Below are 21,003 nucleotides of genomic sequence, written 5' to 3' on the forward strand. Positions count from 1 at the left end.
ATTTATCAGCATTAATAAACAAAACAAAGATCAAGCACTGTTCAAGGGAGCACTGAAATAAAGGCATGCTGCTGGACCTCTTCTTTGATACTAACACAGTAAATACTACTTAATGAATACAACAATTACCTGCACCTGAGTGTCTTGTGTTGAGGGTGTTGATTTTCTCCTTTTCAATGCATTGTTTAAGCTTGTCAGTGAAAAGTCTTTATTCACAGTACTAATTAACTTTCGAAGAGAAACTCTACTCTGCCCACAAGATCCTACTGCTGCCATCAACCCCCAGTGATTCCACAGGTGATAATATACATCCTTTTCAAGATTTGTTTATTGAAAGTAAAACTGTACATAAGACAATGAGTGTGCCATCTCCAACATCTTCAAATATGAGCATCACATTACACTTAAAACAGTGCAAAGAACTGTATCAAATACTTCCATTTTAACATAAACCACATAGAACAAAGGTAAATCTGTACATTGATCATTACCACAATGAGACTGGATCGGTTTACATCATCAGAAACTGGAGAACACAGGGATGATTTTAATTAACTCCACCTACATCATTTGACATAATTATTGTAACCAAATTCACAACAGTTTCAAAATTGTATCCTAATCAATTGGCTCAGTGACTTGGTACAATGGGTAAGCTAATGCAGATACAGCAGCAACATGGGGAGACAATTATTATTTTATTATTTTAGAACAGGGAATAAGAACATTGTGAATCATCTTTGGCATGCTTGGTAAATACGATCTGGTTCAAAAACAAAGGCAATAAAATATAAATGTTGTAGAAAATAGACCTTTAAACAATTACCGACATAACCTATTCAGTTATAACCAAAACTTTAGGCCGTCATTGTAAATAAGAATGTGTTAACTGACTTGCCTAGTTAAATTAAATTAAAAATACTCCTATTTTGTATGCTAACAAGCTTTGTTGCCGTTTCATACCCATTGAGAAATAAATTGTTATACAGGACATATTTTATCCTGTAAGTTCCAGATAAACCGTTGCTTAAAGTTGCCTAAACATCAAAAATAGAATGAAATGCATACCTAATTGGGTATGTGCCACTGTAGAACTTTCTTAAATTCAAGAGGAAATATTCCCACTTCCCAGACCCTAGTCTTTCATTACAGACGTTAACATATCTGACTGATACAAAGTGACACAATTTGTTCCTATCCAAACAACTGTCAATATTAATTACACAGACCAGACAGACAAAAATCAAGTGTTCTACACAACAACAGATGAGGAATAGCAGCAGACTGTCATAGTTACTGAATCAGATCAATCAGACCAAAAACAGATCAGGGAGGTCCAGGTTAGAGTTATGTTCATTAGGCACAAAGTGGAAGAAAACGGACAAACAGAGGAACCACCTGTATTTGTCCAATCAGAAACACTCCTTTTGTTTTCCACTGTAATTCATGTTTTCCGCGGCATATCCTAATGAACACGACCCATAATTGACACAGTATGTGGTCAAACTGGGAATCATGCCCCATCCACCTGGTTAATGGCAACTTGAATATCCCAACAAAGCAGAGCAGAAGGCACACTTTAATGGAGAAAATAAGAACAAATACATTAAACTACATAATACCTTAACAATAAAGAAGATGGATTCATCACCAAAAGCTGACAGAATCATTATGCACCATTATGAATTCACTGTGCTTTTCAAAAAAAGAGGCAAAGAAAGCAGTGTCCACTATGACTCTTGCGGGTCAAAAACGAGCCCATGCTTATGCTCACCCACTGCACTCAGCATCAGAGAATCTTAATCGTTCAGTGTTTTGTGAATTTGGGTTGAGCCAGGTTGATGACTGTCTGAGCACCTGCAAAAAACAACAAAACAGTTATTCATATTTTTGTACATATTTTTCAATAGGCCAATTATAAGTCATATGCAAATGAAGTGTCATTTTGCTATTCAAAAGCAAGCAATGTATGTATGCATCATCCTTACTCTATGCAGACTCCTCGCTGGCTCTCTTGCGAGACTGGTCACCTCTGCAAAATAAAAGGAAGCATCGTCAAAAACCAGGGTTGTGTTCATTAGGCACAAAACACAAGAAAACGGTCCAAAACAGAGATGTACTATCTGAACTTGTCTAATAAGAAACGCTCACTAACGTTTTCCTAAAGGACACTACCCTGGGAGAAGTATTATTATTATTTTTGCTAAACTCTGCCTTATAACACTAACCTGGGAAAGCCATTCAGAGACAGCTCCATTTGTAGTTTCTGGTCATGAGCAGCATAGTCAGAGAGCTGGGATTCCACTGTCGGCGGGTTGATTTGAGGAATGAATCCAGAGAAGAGAGCTGGGGCTAAATGTACCCAATCTGAAACAGGTAGCCAATAGTCATTATAATGGATGTCATAACACATACAGGGCAGGTGTTTTATAGTGAATGTTTACCTCTCCAACTTCAAGTCGAAGTAGTGCAAATCAGAGTAATCTATATTTCTCACAGTTTTGATTAGTGCTACACTCGTGTTTGACAGTTACATTAGTTAAACATTTCACTAGTGGATGTAACTATTTAGGTAGCAGCATGTCTTGTGGAATTTTAAATAAAGACACAAAGGAAAGGGCACCTGGCCGAAGAGTATACAGGCCTTTCACGACACTGGCCATTGTTGAAGGTCTGACTTGAAAAGGCATGGAATGGGCTTCGAGGAGAAGAGCTAAAGGAAGACAGAAGAAAAGAAAATAATAATTAAGCATCAACACAATTTTACAAGATGAGTAATGAGCTAGATATTTTGGGTTTGGCCTGCACAGTTGACCAGTCCACTGTACTCACGTATCAGCGTGTTCACATGTTTTTCTGCAACATGATCAGTAAAAAGCTTCATGAGATCTTCTCGCAGGTGTCGGTTTAGCTTCGTTTCAATGTAGAACTTATTCTTAGAAATTAAGAAGAAAAACATGCTCGTATGTAGGGTTGCACATTTTGGGGAAGTGGAGGTAGAAACTTTCCGTTTAAATGTAGATGTTTTTTTGCATTGGATATATTTACCATATCATATGGGAGACAAACATAAACCTTTTACCTTTATCATAAGTAGACAATGGCAAATGATTCAATCCTTCCAATAGAAATAAAAAAAACAATTTAGTTACGAATTTAACTTTAATTAAATGAGTTGACTCTTCACATGGGATAATTTCACTTAACAACAAAAGAAAGAGAATACTGAATGATCCACTGCATCTCCCAAAAACATTCTCAGACCCACTGGCTCCAGGTCATCTACAAGTCCATGCTAGGTAAAGCTCCGCCTTATCTCAGTTCACCGGTCACGATGGCAACACCCACCGTAGCACGCGCTCCAGCAGGTGTATCTCACTGATCATCCCTAAAGCCAACACCTCATTTGGCCGCCTTTCGTTCCAGTTCTCTGCTGCCTGTGACTGGAACGAATTGCAAACATCGCTGAAGTTGGAGACTTTTATCTCCCTCACCAACTTCAAACATCTGCTATCTGAGCAGCTAACCGATCGCTGCAGCTGTACATAGTCGATCGGTAAATAGCCCACCCAATTTTACCTACCTCATCCCCATACTGTTTTTATTTATTTACTTTTCTGCTCTTTTGCACACCAATATCTCCACATGACCATCTGATCATTTATCACTCCAGTGTTAATCTGCAAAATTGCAATTATTCGCCTACCTCCTCATGCCTTTTGCACACAATGTATATAGACTCTTTTTTTCTACTGTGTTATTGACTTGTTAATTGTTTACTCCATGTGTAACTCGTCTGTTCAAACTGATATGCTTTATCTTGGCCAGGTCGCAGTTGCAAATGAGAACTTGTTCTCAACTAGCCTACCTGGTTAAATAAAGGTGAAATAAAAAATGTAAATAAAATAAAAACATACATCTGTAAAATGATAGTCCAGAAACTAAAGCATTTGGTTGTCTTCCTCTCAGGCTTTCAAGTCTTCCCCCTGGACCTCCTCAATGTCCACCTCTTGAAAATCAGACAGAGCTCATCTACTCTGTCACTTTCCAACCTTGTTAAAGACGGCTCGTTGTCAGGCTCAAAAAGCCTCATATTTGCCCGGATGGCCACCAATGTTTCAACCCTTTTATTGGTCAGCCTGTTGCATGCTTTGGTGTGTGTGTTCCCTAACAGGGACCAATTGCGCTCTGATGCGGCTGATGTTGGTAGAATTTGGAGGTTGATTTCGGCAACAGGGGAAAGAGCCTCAGATCCACAAAGTCCCTTCCACCAGGTGGCTGATGAGATATGTTGGCATGACTGCCATATTGCATCTCCATCCCAATGCCCTTGCTTGGAAGTGTACTGTACTTCGCCAGACTGCCAAGAACCATGCCCTTATCCAGGCCAAGGTGGCGAGACACGGTAGTGAGGACACCATAGGCCTGGTTGATCTCAGCACCAAACAGGATGTTCTTGCAAGCATACTTGGGGTCCAACATGTACACCGTGGCATGTATGGGCTTCAGGTAGAAGTCTTCACGCATTTTTAAATGTATTTCAGAATTGCAGTTTCCTCTGCTTGGAGCAACAGTGAAGTGGGCAGGGCAGTACAGATTTATTCTCTTACATCTGCAAGCAGAGTCTGAACATCAGACAGGATGGCATTGTCTCCCTCAATCCGTGCAATGGCTAGTGCTATAGGTTTCAAGCTACTTACCACTCCCTCCCAAAATACATAATCCAGGAGGATCCTCGGCAGACTGATATGGCCATTTCTTGGAGAGTCTCCTCCTCCTCCAGGAGACTTTCAAACATGATGACAACACCACCCCAATGGGTGATGCTGGGCAGCTTCAATGTGGTGCTCTTATTCATCTCACTTTGCTTGGTGAGGTAGATTGCTGCTATAACTTGTTGACCCTTCATATACCTAACCCTTTCCTTGGCTCTCTCGTAGAGTGTATCCATTGTTTTCAGTGCCATGGTATCCTGGAGGAGCAGATTCAATGCATGAGCAGCACAGCCAATTGGTGTGATGTGAGGGTAGGACTCCTCCATTTTAGACCAAGCAGCCTTCATGTTTGCAGCATTGTCTGTCACTAGTGCAAATACCTTCTGTAGTCCAAGGTCATTGATGACTGCCTTCAGCTCATCTGCAATGTAGGGACCGGTGTGTCTGTTGTCCCTTGTGTCTGTGCTCTTGAATACTGGTTGAGGGGACGAGATGATGTAGTTAATTATTCCTTGCCCACAAACAAATTGACCACCCATCAGAGATGATTGCAATAGAGTCTGCTTTCTCTATGATTTGCTTGACCTTCACTTGAATTCTGCTTCCAGCAAATGCGTAGATAAAGCATGTCTGGTTGGAGGGGTGTATGCTGGGCAAAGAACATTCATAAATATTTTCCAATAGACATTGCCTGTGAGCATCATAGGTGAACCAGTTGCATACACAGCTCTCTTTCTCTGACTACGTTCCTCCATTGAGTCAAAAAAACTTCTGATTCCAGGAGGATCATGAGCTGTTGCTATCGATAAGGTTTCCGATTCATCATTTTCACCTTAAATAGAAGTAGAGGGAGGTTGCTTGTTGTGAGCCATGAGGGAACTTTATGCACTTGACCAGATGATTCTGCACCCTTGTTGCATTCTTCATATATGATTTGGCACAGTATTTGAAAAATGTACATAGCTTTCCTTCTACATTAGCTGCAGTGAAATGTCTCTACACATTAGATAGTGCCCGTTGGCATTTTCCTGTAAAGATTAGAAAAAAATCTAAATTTAAAAAACAACTACAATTCCATGTACAGGTAAATAGTTAAGCAGTTAGACTAAACAACTCCTTTGTAAGATACCCGTTTTAAAATGAAACGTATGGAAACAGGTGAATTAACACTCCCCAGTTAGCAGGCTGAAGCAAGCTAAAAACCCACATGGTAGCAAAAACGAACTAGCAGAAATGGTTAAGTTAGAAATTATTTATACACGCTTTGCAGTAGGCTACTATTTACAAGTTAACAAAGAAATCATGTCATATAAAATATAATCACCCCACCCAGTATTGTAATCAAAACTTACCAGAAAGCATGTCGTCCTTGGCTCCGACAGTGTAGTAGTGTGGGCTCAATAGCATTTAATTAGTGTGCAAGATCTTGAGAATCAAGATCCATGTGATGTGATGGAAGAATGCACTGTGCATGCAGAGGGTTGCAATTCCATTGAATTGGGGATAGTTTAACCGAAATATGCCACAAGACCTAGAACTGCCTTGTGTATATCCCACAAAAAAAAGTTTCACTTTTATAAGCTAATTTTTTTTGATGAATTTAAGCTAAATTCCCGGGCTTAACTTCATGGAAAATGTCCAGAAAAATTCAGCAAATTTACCTGGAAAGTTTCTGACCCTTTGCAACCCTACTTGTATGAAAGGAGTATATGATTAAGGTCTGCACTGAGTATTGACGGAGCAGGCTTTATCTGTATCCAGGAAACAGGCCCAAAAATATTTAATGGAAAGAATATTCAAAGGATGAGCACTTCATCAGGATACATACCATGTAGATGAATACAGGAACTATGCATTGAAGAGCATCTGTGTACTGAGTCAGAGCAATGTTAAAATGCTCAATGAAATTCCCTGGTGGAACAATCTGATAAGAGAATAAATGATCAGTGTTCATTTACTTTTCATGTATTTACACAACAAAAAATGCAGTGAAAGGGGCATACTATCTGTACAATAAGAAACACTCGTTTTTGTTTTCCATTGTAAATCTTTGAACAAGACCCAGGTTCTGTTTTCACTTACTTGTAAATCAGATGAAACTTGTTGAAGATGGGTAGTAATCTTCAGCATCAAGTCTTTGTACAGTAGCTCTGAGTGCTGTTGACAAACACACTTGTACACATAACTGAAAAAGGGAAAGGAAAATTACCATTAAAACTTTAACAAATGTGACCGGCCGGCTCGATCTTATGAGCAAAATTTGAAATTGTGTTTTTTACATTGGATAAAAGTAGCAACTCAGTGCTAGAAATTGGTATATCATACGATACAGTTGAGCAACAATGGGAAAGTAATTCTGCTTTCAAAGTTGATAAACTTGTAATCTCACTTTTGAGAAAATTGTCTTGAATGTTTTGGTACACCTACTGGAGAGCTCTTTTTTATCTACACCTATTCAGCATCATTCACACCCTCTAAAGCCTTAGCCCCACCCATCTCTTTAAGGATTCACATATGAGGCCATGTGCTAAACAATCAAATATTTCAAGACACTCGTAAACGCAGAGCGTTGTCAGATTGTCAGTTCGTAAATTCAGAGCGTTCAGAGAGCACACTGGACGTTCTGGCCGAGGAGTAGGGTTGATCTGAGCGTTCTGACCTAACAGCAGCATTCAAGCTAATTGGCTAACGTTGGCTAGCTACTTCCAAACACAAATGAGAGAACAGCTACTCTGACCATTTTACTCACCCTAGCAGAGCTGGTTAGCCTGTTTTTATGTTATCCAGAGCATTGATAACTGCAACTGTACTGCTGACAATTTAAAATCAGTTTTTTTTGGCCAAGGTTTACTGACACCGGACATATTCAACGGGTGTTGAGTGTACGTAAATCTGTCAGTTATTCTGCGCTCTGGCACACTCAGACGAGAGTGCTCTGAAATCGGAGTAGATAGCCAGAGCGAATTTACCAGCTGTGTCTATCGACAGTTGACGCAGTGACATCATTAACATTCTATTGAAATGGTTACTTGCATAGTGGAGTCTTTTGTTTAGACATTTAGCTTGCTAGCTAAACAATGAACCATAATCCCAACTCCTAATGTCACTACCCTGTATGAATCTGCATGTAGCTAACCAACCAGGTAGCTAACATTAGGCTATAACTAGCCATGTAAATGGCTCTGCAATACAAATAATAACAATAACTACACAGAACATACACAATGTTAGGTAGTGAGCCAGCCAGCTAACATTAGCTAGCTAGCTGACAGTACACTAACTTGAAATTAAAAGACTTTGGCAAAATTAGAAATGTGTCATATCTGAAAATGTAGCTAGCAAGACTATTTTACCGGCATACATGGATGGACGCTTCTCCCTCTCTGTCATGGATGCTATGGTTGCCCTTAGTTTGAATCCGGGGACAGACATTTTATATATCTGCATATTTGAAATCAAATGCCAGAATTTTCTCCATCTCCTTAGCCATCACTCTAATTCCAAAACATGGTCCTCCAGAAAGTAGAAAGCAACACTTATGCAGTTCTGCTACGTGATATTTTATTTTAAAGCTGCGTTAGAAAGAATTACCTACATATACTGGCCAGCTCATGTTATAGACAGAAGCATGCTACATGGCAGAACAGTCCAAAACTCATCTCTCGGCATGTCCAGCCCACTCATTATCTCAGCCAGTCATGGCTAGTGGGAAGGTTTCCATCTTTTTCTGTGGCTAATCTAACTAGGCCTGTAATTTAACAATTGTATTTGTATTTACAGATGGCATACATGTTTGTTATTAAGGCACATGAAAGTTCACATGTTCTACAAGGCATTTCTGCCCAAAAATTTATTTTGATTTTTTTTTAACTACATTTACGTTCAAATGACTTTCCTGTGAAGTGCGCGATATATGCCTAGTTTCCTGAAACGAGTCACAAATGGCAATATCTCCCCTCAGAATTCTCACACAAGTAGTACAGCAGTTCCATGTCTTAATTTCTTTCAAAGCTACATAAGATATCAATACAGTCAGACAGTTTGTGTCTCACCTGTATATCTGCTCATATGAAATGGAGATGTGGTCCATTGGGTTTTGTATCAGCAGGTGGTCAATGGCTTTCTCCAGGTTCGGCCAGTATGTGGTTCTATAGTCCTCTTCGGTCATTACATTCATTACTGAACCACAAAATGATAAAGATTAGGTTATTTTCATAACAACACGAGCCCTAGCTCTGCTCTGACATGACAATAAAATGAATTCCAAACAAGGACTGTCCAACTGAACAGTACACGGGTCATTAGCTAAGGAATGCTCAACTCTGTTCTCCATATATCGAGGCTGAGTTGAGCTTTAATAACTGGTTGTGGGATTTGATAGCAAATTCAGCCAATTCCTCTAAAAAATGTCAAATCTGAAAACGCTTCAGCAGGGTGCTGAAATTTATACTTCTAATAAAAACATATTTAATACAACCACCAAATGTTTCCTCATTTGTGTTGCTCAGCGCATGTGCCAATTTAGCTGAGGAACCCTTAACTCCTTTGTCTTATATTTAGGCAGAGATTAGTTTTAATTACTGGTCACAGGATTTTGCTAGCAACAACTTTGAGTCATCAGTTGATTCTTGTAAAAATGTCAATTCTGAACACACTTCGCTGTACCTATATTTGTCCTGTACAACTGCAGTGCTTCCACAGTGTGGTGAAATTCAAACTTCTAATAAACTTTTATCGAATACAACCACCGAATGTTTCCTCATTGCTGGTACTACGTAAGCAGAGATTCAATTGGGTCTGTGCAATCCGGTATTCTTGGGACGTCTCTACCCTAAACCTAACTTTAACCCGTACCTTAATATTAACCATAACCCTTACCGTAACCACTTAAACATTTAAACTTCAATGGGGTAGGGACATCAAGGATCCCGGATAGCACGGACCCAATTGAATCTCAACAAGGAAAAAGTTGGTGGTTGCATTCGCTAAAAGTTTCTATTAAAACTTGGAATTTCTGCACCATAAGGAAGGACCACAGTTGTACAGGTCAAATATAGGTAAAGATAAGAATTTACTGATGGTGACTCAATGTTGCTGCTAGCTAATCCTACGACCAGTTATTGAAACTAAACTAAGCCTCTATATAAGAGAATGGAGTTGAGGGTTCCTATTTTTTAAAGTAAATACCACAAACTCATGTCGGGAAAAGAAAAAGGCGAAAGTAATCTACGCCCGTTCTGATAAAAACCTTAGGGCATCTAGCCTCGGGGGATGCCTTGCTTGAAAACACCCTCCTTCCTTGCTCCCTGGCCTGCCCCTTCCACCAATCCAATTGTTTCTTATGGACAGAAAAGAGCAGAAGCTCTGAGTTGTCCGATCAGGTCCATTGTCCACTGAGCGGTTCCTTAGCTAGAGCCAATTGAATGTTATCGTACGTAGTACGAGCAACACAAATTAGGAAAAAGTCAGTGGTTGTATTCAACATAAGTTTATTAAAGTATGAATTTCAGCTCCCAGTACAGACCACAGTTCTTCAGGTCAATCATAGGTAAGCATTATCAGAATTTACAAGTACTGACTGAAGGTTTCTATTGCCCCAGGTTTATTCAACAAAAGCAATGTGGCAAAAAATGCATTTGCAACATGTGTAATTGAAACAGCAGATATAGGAGATAAACAACCATGGGACAGGGGTGTTTTTTCTTTTGTCTAACTTACTTTATTGTGAAAAATTATGGAAAATGTTTTTCCAATAAATGATGATTGCCGAATACTTTTCAAGGTACACGGGCGGGGCACATGACGTAACTATAAGCTCTACTCCACATTTAAAGATGCACTATGAAGAGGTGCCAAGATGGCGGCTTGAACAGACGCTTTTTTACCAAGCTCCATACCAAACTTCAGAAAGATTGTGAAAAAAAACAAGTTTAAAGTCATTACTATTACTGTTTTTATTTGTTCAAGATATAAGACTTTTCCTGTGAATGGAAAAATAATTTGATCATTTATTTCAGCATGTCCAAGCAAAGTTGTGACAAAAAAAGAAAGGAAGAAGTTAGCCGTTCTATTGCTAATCAACAAGAGAGAAACGTGCTTATAGACAACTGCCATAACTACGCTTGGCCTATGGATAATATCATGCTTTCGAATGCTGTTGAAGATTACGAATTCCCCTCTTTACCGGTTACGTGCAAACCTCCACCCTCCAAAAAACCCAACATGCACTCTGACATCGTGGCTACCCTCTCCTTACTCATCAACTCCAGGTCTGACGCCATTGAGAAAAATGGTAGGCGAGAACAGCATGGTTATCGAAGGCTTGAAAAAGACTGGAGTTCGCATGTGGTGAAATCGAGGATGTGAAAATGAAAGTGGCAAAAGTGGAAAAAAGTGTGGAAAAGAATAACAATGTCTACCATAGACGTCTCAATGATCTGGAACAATACACAAGAAGATGGAACCTGAGACTCTACGGCTTGCAAGAGGTGGAGAATGAAGATGTGCGTGGAGAGGCTATCCGCATCTGCCAAGAAGTTATGCCTGCAGAGAAGAACAAAGTTGGTGATACCATCGACGTCGTGCAGCGCCTCGGCAAGAGGCAACAGCAAAATGATTCAAGACCAAGGGGTATCATCATCCTCTTCACAGACAGATTATACAGGGATGCTGTCTGGAAAGCTGCTAGGAAGAACGCCTTCCTTCAGAGCCACAGTCTGCTTTTCGCCGAGCATCTCAGCCCGGAGGACATAGAAAGAAGGAACAAGTTGTGGCCAACGATCAACATAGCACAAAGTGAGGGAAAGGCTGCTTACTTCGTGATAGAACAAGGCTTCAATGGTTCAGAAATTAATATTCCTCTCTAAAATCTCACCAGATGTTACAGATTGATGGTTTCAGCCATGGTATTCTCATTTTCTTTATATTGCTTACCTAACAAGCATCAGGTGACTATTTTTCGGAATACTCAGGTACTTCAATTTATTAGTTTGTTCTTGTATGACCACAAGACCTATTTTGTTTACAAACTTTACAAAGACTGAAAGCTGTATTTATTTTTTTAACTAAGATACTGTTTTAAAGGGCATACAGGTCTACTCTGACTTTACACGGTTATTGTTCTATTGACTTATTAATACTTAATTCCAAGTGAAAAAGGTCTTAGAAATATGTATATGTAAAACATGTTTTATTCAAAAGTTTTACGATCCGTTTTTATATGCACCCTTTAATTTAAATTATTATTTTGTATTTTGTTTCTCAGAATAGTTCCTGATGACACTAAAGAGGGTTTTTAGTATATCTTAGTACAAGAACCCTTGGTTTGGTCTTGAACATAATTTTCTGTTGAGTTGAATTTCAAAGCCGGACAACATCTAGCTCAAAGTTTATGGTTTAAGCTATTTTCACTTTAAGTTGACTTAAATGGTGCAGATCTCGGTTCCTTATCGTTTACTGCTCCTATTTCTTTGATTCATCCTACTACAGTTTATACTTTTATATAATCTTTGTTGTTTTGTCTTGGTCTATAGTTTCTCTTAATGCTAGGGGTTACGAAACAATGTGAAGCGCAAGGCCTTATTTTTATTTGCTAAACAATTTCAAACAGATTTTTGCTTTTTTCAAGATTCTCACTCAATTTCGGCTGATGCCAACTTCTGAAGGTCGCAGTGGGGCAACAATATTTGGCTTTCCCATGGATCTGAACGTTCCGCTGGTGTCACTACAATGAAAAATACCTTTGGTGGTAATATTCTACACTCGGAATGTGACCCCTTTGGTCACTTTATTTGTCTTGTGATCGGTTACGATGACATTACGCTCATTACTGTAAACTTCTACGGGTACAACACCAAACATGAGAATGATGAATTGCTTGAATCTATAGATACCCAATGAAGTGTATCTACATTTCCCAATTCGTTATTATTGATAGGAGGGGACTTTAACATTACTATAGATAATTCAACTCATAGATGGGCCCCCAGGTCAGCCAACCAATCAGAATTTGGGTTTAATACTTTTTATGGAAACGTTTGATCTTACTGATATATAGAGAGAGAGGTTTCCGGCTGACAGATCATTCACTTGGAGTAACAAAGCAGGTTCCAGACAATCCAGAATGGATTTTTGGCTTATATCCAAATGTATTGATAGTGAGTGTGTTACTACAAATATTTGTACAACTCCCCTCACAGACCAAAGGGCCATTTACATTGATAAAATATTTACCCCTGATACTAACCTTGGTAGAGCATCCTACTGGAAGCTAAATAGCTCATTATTAAATAATGATATGGTTCAATTTGAGGTTAAAGATCTGCTCTCACAATTTTGGGAAAGGGCTTGTGAAGAAAAATCTTATTGCAAGAACTGGGAGCTCTTTAAATTTGAGGTGTCCAAATACCTTAGAAAATATAGTAGTAATCTTGCTAAGACCAGAAGAGCTGAGGAGGAAAAGGTGATCATTAAGATAACTCCTTTCTCAGAGGTCCCGAGCCGGCCTCTCGGGGGAGAAGATGGAACTAATTGAGTTACAAAATAAACTGGATAATATATATAGATTAAAAGCAGAATGAGCCTTTATTAGATCTCGGAAAAAATGGATTGAGGAGGGACAAAATAATTCATCCTATTTCTTTAGACGTGAGAAATTTCACTCTAAAAATAACACTATCCATAAATTAAACATTTATGGTGTTATTACAGATGACCAAAAATGAATCGCTAAATACTGTAGCAATTTTTACAGAAAATTGTATGGCTCTACATACTGTCAGGAATCCACAGATGTGTTTTTTAACTCACTGAATAATGTTCACTCTATCAGTGATATAGAATCTAAACAGTGTGATGAACCCATCAAAGTTGAAGAGATTATAGAGTCTATCAAACATCTAAAGAACAATTAATCACCAGGTGTTGATAATATAATAATAATAATAATAATAATAATATGGAATTACATCAGAATTTTACTAATTATTTTCTGAACAAGTAGCTCCCTTCCTATTTGAAGTCTTTTTAGAGAATATTAAAAACAATGTTCTCCCTCCTACAATGAGTCAGGGGTTAATAACACTGATACCTAAGTCTAAAAAATAAGTGCTGCTCGTCGATAACTGGCGTCCAATTTGTCTTCTTAATAATGACTATAAGATATTAGCCTTATTACTTGCAAAAATAATTTTTATATAAAGCATTTGACACAGTAGCGCATCAGTTCCTCTTCCACTCCCTTGAGAGACTTGGCTTTGGGGATTTTTTTTCTGTAACACTATTAAGACTCTTTATGCAAATATTAACAGCTCTATCAAATTGAAATATGATTTCACCTAGATTTGAGTTAAAGAGAGGAATTAGGCAAGGTTGTCCTATCTCTCCGTACCTATTTTTATTAATCACCTAACTTCTTACAAATTATTTAAATAACAGTCCTGTACAAGGTATTTCCATAGCTGGTAAAGAAATTATTATAAGCTGGCTGACGATACTACACTTTTTCTGAAAGAAGCTAACCCCCCAAAAAGTAAGACGCTAATCGATCAATGTGATACAATCCTTTTCCAAAGCATCTGGTCTATATCTTAACATTAATAAATGTGAACTCATGGCTGTCAAAGATTGTGTGACAACTTCATATTATGGTATTCCAGTAAAAGAAGAACTTACATATTTAGGCATAACCATTACAAAAGGATCAGAAGTCTAGAGGCTTACTAAATTTTAACCCTCTTATTTAAAAAAACAGAAGAAGCTAAATCAATGGCTATAGAGGTACTTATCTTTAAAAGGTAGAGTCCTAATAACCAAGGTTGAAAGTATCATTATATCTTGACAGTAAAATAAGCAAGGAGATAGACCAGATGCTTTTCAACTTTCTGTGGAGAAACCATACCCATTACATTAGGAAAACTGTTGTAATGAACACTTATGAGAATGGTGGGCTGAAGTTTCTGGACTTTACAACCTTAAATAATACTTTTAAGGTCAATTGGATAAAAACATTTCTAAGAAGACCCACTTCTATATGGAATTTTATTCCTCATCATGTCTTCTCTACTTTTGGTGGTCTGAACTTGTTTTGTTGTTTTGCAATTATAATATTGGCAGAGTTCCAGTGAAACTTTCTATTTTTCATCAGCAGGTTTTCTTGTCATGGTCATTATTTATAAACAATTATTTCTCCACACAGATATTATATATGGAATAATCAGGATATATTGTATAAAAATACTTTTTTAAAATACTGTTTTAAGAATATTGGTTCCGAAATAATATCCTATTGGTGAGCCAACTGGTAAATGCAGAGGGTCTTTTACTCAGTTTTAAGGACCTAAAGATTTTGCAATTGTTTTAGATGCCATTCGCTCAGGTGTTGCTCTATTGTTCAGGAACGTGTCAAGACCTGACTCTTAGAGCCTACCTTCTATTGACCCTGCTGACTCATCAGTAGGAAAGATTTGTTTCTCTTTTGGTCTATTCAACAACAGAGCGATACGAACCTTGGTTCAGCAGGATGTCATGCCTTATTGGAATGGATTTATTTATCTGTTGGAAAATGTTTCAATGTTGCCACACACATACCTACTTGTTAACAAAATTAAGGAAGTTTCCTTTAAAATGATTCATAAATGTTATCCTGCCAACCATTATATGAAGACGTTTAAGGAAAACAACTCAAATGGCTCCTTTTGTAATGACCACCCAGAAACAGTGTTGCATATTTTTTGGCATTGTATTCATGTAAGAAAACCGTGGCAAGACATCCGTAGATTTATAAATGAACACTTTTATGAAGGTCTTACACTATTGTGGAGAGATGTACTGCTTGGATTCTTTACCTACGATAGGAATAAGCTGAAACATTATGTACTTAATTTTATTATTCTTTTGGCCAAATTTCATATTCACAAATACATTTTGTTTTCTTACCCTACAAAAAGAAATTGAACTGTATTTTAAAAGACAATTAAATACTCTCCAAACAAAAAAGCTGTTAGAATTATAAGTGTATGCATGTCCCTTAAGGTCCTTGTGATATTGTACCCTCTAGCTCAATTGTCCATTGTTTATAATCTATATATACTTGTGTTCCCTCATGTATTCTCTGTATTGATTTGTTGTTAATAAAAAAATATAAAAAGATTCACTATGAAGAAATCGCTCCCCCATTTCCTGGTAGCTAAAAGTTCCCCTATTTTCAGTTTGTGACAAAACAAGCAAGTACTGTGTAGATAATCATTGCACCATCTAAACCACTGAAATATTTTCCCTTAACCAATAATATTGTACTTTCAGCTGGTGTACAAAATTGAAAGTAAAAGAACAAAAACTAAACTTAAGGGGAAGCATATTAATATCCAACATAGAATATATCTACTGCTTCTTAGACATGCTTTCAATGAGAATGACAGATCTATAACACACATTTCTGAGAATTTTGGTCAAATCCCCAAAACATTACATAGTGCAAGTTGAATTCTAAATGCCTACTACATGCAAAATCTACTTTTTCAACTATACAAATAATGTTTCTTTGTTGTACAACGATTATCCTGACGCCTAAATTGCTTTTATGGTTGGTTGGCAAGTTTCAACATCCAATTATTTCAAATCTACAAGAGTGCAAGTTTCACCATGGCACGAACCGTGCCGATATGTTAGCCGAGACATGAAACAGATAGGACATACAGGCGGTCGCCAATTTATTATTGCACAATTTGCCTAAACGGACAATGGAAACACTTCAAACACTACATTTTTATTTGATACCTGATTTTTGCGGGGGGTTGTTGTTGTTGGTGTGACGTCATTACGTCGAGCTGTTTTTATCGACAATGTAGTTCAATAGAAACGCACCGTAGCAAGCAATTGGCGCATCTGTTTTCAAAATGTCGCCAAATAAATAAATAATAATCACTCGATAAGTGAATGGAAACATACCTAGTGTTGTTGCTAACAAATCTCTTCACCTAATATCAAAACTTCGCCTCGATATAAGAGAACGTAGTTGAGCGTTCCTCAGCTAAAAGGTCATATAGTAAGTAGCCAACTTACTCCACTGACGTTTAGGCCAAAGGCAATGCCATGGAATATTTGCATGACCAACTACATTCCCATCCCATATCAGTAAGTCAAAAACATGATAAACATTAAACACGATGCGTTCAACTTACGAAACTTCGAGGCGGAGTTCAGGGTCAGTTTCCCTGCGATGGAAGCTGGCGATGCACTGTCAGTCTCGCTGGTGTCACTGTTCACGCTGTTAGAGTCTGAATCCACGAACTTTGAACCACTGCTGGAACTGGAACAAATATTTGCGTGGTTCTCCTGCGCCGCTACATCTCGCGTGCCCAGAACCGGAAAAATTGGTAGGGTCTGGGGTTCATTTGACAGTTCGGTCCTGAGATAGTGAACTTGTCCACTGGCACGGTTTTCACAGTAGTTATGGTTGTGGTCGTCATTTAGACCAGAACTTTCTTCTTCCATGTCCTCCATGCTTTAGCCTGTCAAGTTGTCTAATGAAAATCTTCATGAATTTGAAGTTTGGTAAGAAGAATTATGTTTTTAGAGCACCATCGCTTTTGCACCTTGTATACGCTAGCTGCTGTATGGGGAAGTAAATTAAATGTTTTACGACACTTTGCAGCATTTGCTTTTAGGCAGAGCCTTAACTGGCGATCGTCACTAGTTACCACAGCCACAAAGTCAGAAGGCTCACCTACATAAACCAATCAGATGAGCGAGTGTGGTGACGCGTATGCCGGTTTCCGGTTCGTTGGAAACGACCAATGACACAGTTTTATAATTGTTATTATTCTTGATGACTTTTTTTTATTTTTTATGGGAGAATGTGCTGCTCGGTTTCCTTAACCATAATAAGGATAAATAAAACATATTTTACCTCGTAAATCTAACAGTACCAATGGAAAACTTTCATATTCATAAATGTAAATTCACTAAGAAAAAAACACTCTTCCGTGTTTTCTATAAGGAATTCGAGACCATTAAGACCATTCAACATTCTTCCAATAAGAAAGCTGTGAAAATAATCAATATGTGTGTTTCTTTTAAAGGTCTTTGTATAATATATAATTTGTTGCACCCCCTAGCATATGTTATAATTGTCTATCTGTATACTTATTGTATGTATACTGTTTTTTTCTAAATAAAAAAGAAAGAAAATAGAAGAAAAAAAAGAAAAGAGAAAAAAGAAACAACCAATGATGTGTATGAACTCACAACTCCTATGCTGCCTGGCTTGCAAGGGCCTAGTCACAGAGTTTAGAAACTGTACTGTCTTTGGGTGGATGAGAAACATGCTTTTATTTTATTTATTGATCCATCAGTTATTTGGTTATTTGTTAGATAAGGTTAAACCAACCATTATAAATGCAAAGTGTTAATCAAATGTCTTATTCAAACAGCTTGCCATGATGTTGGGCTCCAAAGTGGCGCAGCGGTCTAAGGTATATATATATATATATATATTTGCCCTTACTCAAAAGGTTTACTCCAATATCTGTGAAGAGAGGCCGTCAAATGGGTGCCTGCCATCACTGCCTAGATTGGAGAGCTAAGTATGAGAGAGTGGAAGTATTGATGTGTTTGTATTTATCCTTTGATATACTGGCCAGTATCATAATACATATTACATCAACTTACAGTTATATGCATACATGATCGTTATTCTTAAGTAGTTGTGTGAATGACAGTATGTGATGTCATTTTGTTGTATTATCATTTTGTTTTCTTTTTGTGCCTGCGTTACACCCGTGCCAGAAGGGAAGTGTATTTATTTGGGTTCTATGGGGTGGGCCTTGAAGTCTCCTGGGTTCTGGGCCTGGGAAAATATGTGTGAGGGTGTCTCCGTGAGGAGCACTTCTGTATTGCCATCAGTACCATAATTAGTTTATTATTTTCAGCCTGAGGGCCACGTAAGAAGCTTAAATCTCCCTTTACTTTTCGCATGATACCACGTGGTCCTGAGTTTCATTCAATACAGTCCAGGCAACGGCCTGTCTGTGACATTTGGTGGCATGAGTTTTCTTACAGTGATAGTGAGTGAGATAGATGGGGAAGGGACCCCAGTGAGGGCTCACAAGTCAAAGTGACAGTGCAGAGAGGCTAAGCAGCAGGTCGGTTTGCAGAAACTAGATGGGAAGCTACCGTCTCCGTGGCTGGTGCCGAGGGATATTGTGAATCACAGAAAGCACTGAGCTAGGGTGAAACATCTGCATTTTGAAGCTGACTTACTCAAGAAATCAAAAAAGAGACCAAGTTTGTACGTGGCTTTATTAACTCAATGATTTGTATTGTTTATTTTACATTGTTTGCAAACTAATATGTGACACGTAATAATGCCAAAATAACATGCAAGTGGGGCTCACCTTCCCTGAATGACGGGTCACCACTGCTCCTATCACACTGTAGGCCTACAAAGTTTGGTTCCAAATCACCATTCAAAGTTAGTGGTACTACATATCACCATATGATTGGTTTATATTTATTTATTTGTATGTTTTGCTTCCAGACAAGTCTCCACTGAGCCAGGTGTAGCAGTGGTAAGGTGTTGGGACTCTGCTGTTGGGACAGCTTTATGTAGGCCCGAACAGTTTGCAGGCACTGTTTGTCACCATTGTAGTGCAATCAATGTATTGTTTAGTGTTGTGTTGTGTTGTATAGTGGCTTTGCTGGCATGCATCTAAAAAAAATATGTTTTCGTTTTCACCACCAAGATTTACATGCTAATGTCACCACTGTAACAGAGGGATGTATTTTCTGAAGGTGAAAGCCAAATCATGGCACATCTGCACTATTTGGATAGGCGGTGAGAATTCATTGCCTAATTGTCTTTCTTGTCAGGAATATGCTGTGCCGAAGACCATGGCAATAGAGGGGCGGTTATTGCCATTATGGTCATAATGGGTACAGGAGTGGAATGGACATATAAAGGGTGTAGAATGTTTAAATAGTATATTTCTGAGGTTCCCAAGGCTCCAATATTGATATAACACTGTTTGTAGAAGCGTTAGGGACTGCTGTACATGCGTCACAATTTACAAGCATTTACATACAAACAAACACTCAACCACCGCTACTCCCCCTTCCAGGATGCCTACAAGGCCCTCACTCGCCCTCCCTTCAGAAAATCAGATCATAACTCCATTTTGCTCCTCTATAGGCAGAAACTCAAACAGGAAGTGCCCGTGCTAAGGTCTATTCAACGCTGGTCTGACCAATCGGAATCCATGCTTCAAGATTGTTTTGATCACGCGGACTGGGATATGTTCCACGTAGCCTCTGAGAATAACATTGATTTAAACACAGGCACAGTGACTGAGTTCATCAGGGAGTGTATAGGGGATGTTGTTCCCACTGTGTCTATTAAAACCGTGGATAGATGGCAGCATTCGCACAAAACTGAAAGGGCGAACCATGGCATTTCACCATTGGAAGTTGACTGGGAATATGATTGAATACAAACAGTGTAGATATTCCCACCGTAAGGCAATCAAACAGGCAATACGTTAGTACAGAGACAAAGTGGAATCGCAATTCAACGGCTCAGACACGAGACGTATGTGGCAGGGTCAACAGACAATCACAGATCACAACAAGAAAACCAATCACGTCGCGGACACCAATGTCTTATTCCCGGACAAGCTAAACACCTTCTTCATCAGCTTTGAGGATAATCCAGTTCCACATACACGGCCCGCTCCCAAGAACTGTGGGCTCTCGTTCTCCGTGGCCAAGACGTTTAAGCATGTTAACCCTCATAAGGCTGCCTACCTATGTAAGAATGCTGTTGATTGACTATAGTTCAGCTTTCAACACTAGTCACTCCAAGCTCATCATTAAGTTCGGGGCACTCGGTCTGAACCTCTTCCTCTGCAACTGGGTCCTGGACTTCCTGACAGGCATAACAGTAGTAGGCCTGATTACCAACAATGATGAGACAGCCTCCAGGGAGGAGGTGAGGGCGCTGGCGGAGTGGTACCAGGAAAATAACCTCTCCCTCAAGTCAACAAAACAAAGGAGCTGATCATGGACTTCAGGACACAGCAGTGGGAGCATGCCCCTGTCCACATCGACGGGACTGCAGTGGAGAAGGTGAAACGCTTCAAGTTCCTCTGCATACACATCACTGACAATCTGAAAAGATCCACCCACACTGGCAGTGTGGTGAAGAAGGCGCAACAGCACCTCTTCAACCTCAGGAGGATGAAGAAATTTGGCTTGGCCCCTAAGATCCTCACAAACTTTTACAGATGCACAATTG

At 38.8% G+C, this 21,003-nt stretch overlaps 1 protein-coding gene across 2 annotated transcripts; it reads right to left on the reverse strand.

Annotated features, from left to right (window-relative positions):
• Nucleotides 1-301: 301 nt before the first annotated feature.
• LOC118402160 (CDK2-associated and cullin domain-containing protein 1-like) lies at nucleotides 302-17,364 on the reverse strand. Of its 2 annotated transcripts, XR_004829440.2 has the most exons (10): nucleotides 16,895-17,364; nucleotides 8,768-8,894; nucleotides 6,798-6,900; nucleotides 6,544-6,639; nucleotides 2,833-2,935; nucleotides 2,624-2,713; nucleotides 2,229-2,367; nucleotides 1,989-2,032; nucleotides 1,775-1,857; nucleotides 302-1,577 (listed from the first exon to the last, which is right to left on the reverse strand). XR_004829440.2 is itself a non-coding variant. In XM_035800150.2 (9 exons), exons 1-8 carry the CDS (start codon nucleotides 17,214-17,216, stop codon nucleotides 1,990-1,992), a joined length of 1,023 nt encoding a protein of 340 aa, XP_035656043.1. In that variant the 5' UTR covers nucleotides 17,217-17,364; the 3' UTR covers nucleotides 302-1,857; nucleotide 1,989. The 2 variants fall into 2 exon arrangements, 1 of the variants encoding a protein (XP_035656043.1); XM_035800150.2 differs by having other exon boundaries at nucleotides 302-1,857.
• Between the last annotated feature and the right edge of the window lie 3,639 nt (nucleotides 17,365-21,003).

The sequence above is a fragment of the Oncorhynchus keta genome, chromosome 2 (assembly GCF_023373465.1).
Source record: "Oncorhynchus keta strain PuntledgeMale-10-30-2019 chromosome 2, Oket_V2, whole genome shotgun sequence".
NCBI classification, from domain to species: domain Eukaryota; kingdom Metazoa; phylum Chordata; class Actinopteri; order Salmoniformes; family Salmonidae; genus Oncorhynchus; species Oncorhynchus keta.

Coding starts and splice junctions, on each gene's coding strand:
- LOC118402160 (XM_035800150.2), bottom strand. CDS start 17,216: ATGGAGGACATGGAAGAAGAAAGTTCTGGTCTAAATGACGACCACAAC. Junction 8,895..16,894: donor GAACTCCGCCTCGAAGTTTC/GTAAGTTGAACG, acceptor TTTGTGGTTCAG/TAATGAATGTAATGACCGAA. Junction 2,033..2,228: donor TCTCTGAATGGCTTTCCCAG/GTTAGTGTTATA, acceptor TTTATTTTGCAG/AGGTGACCAGTCTCGCAAGA.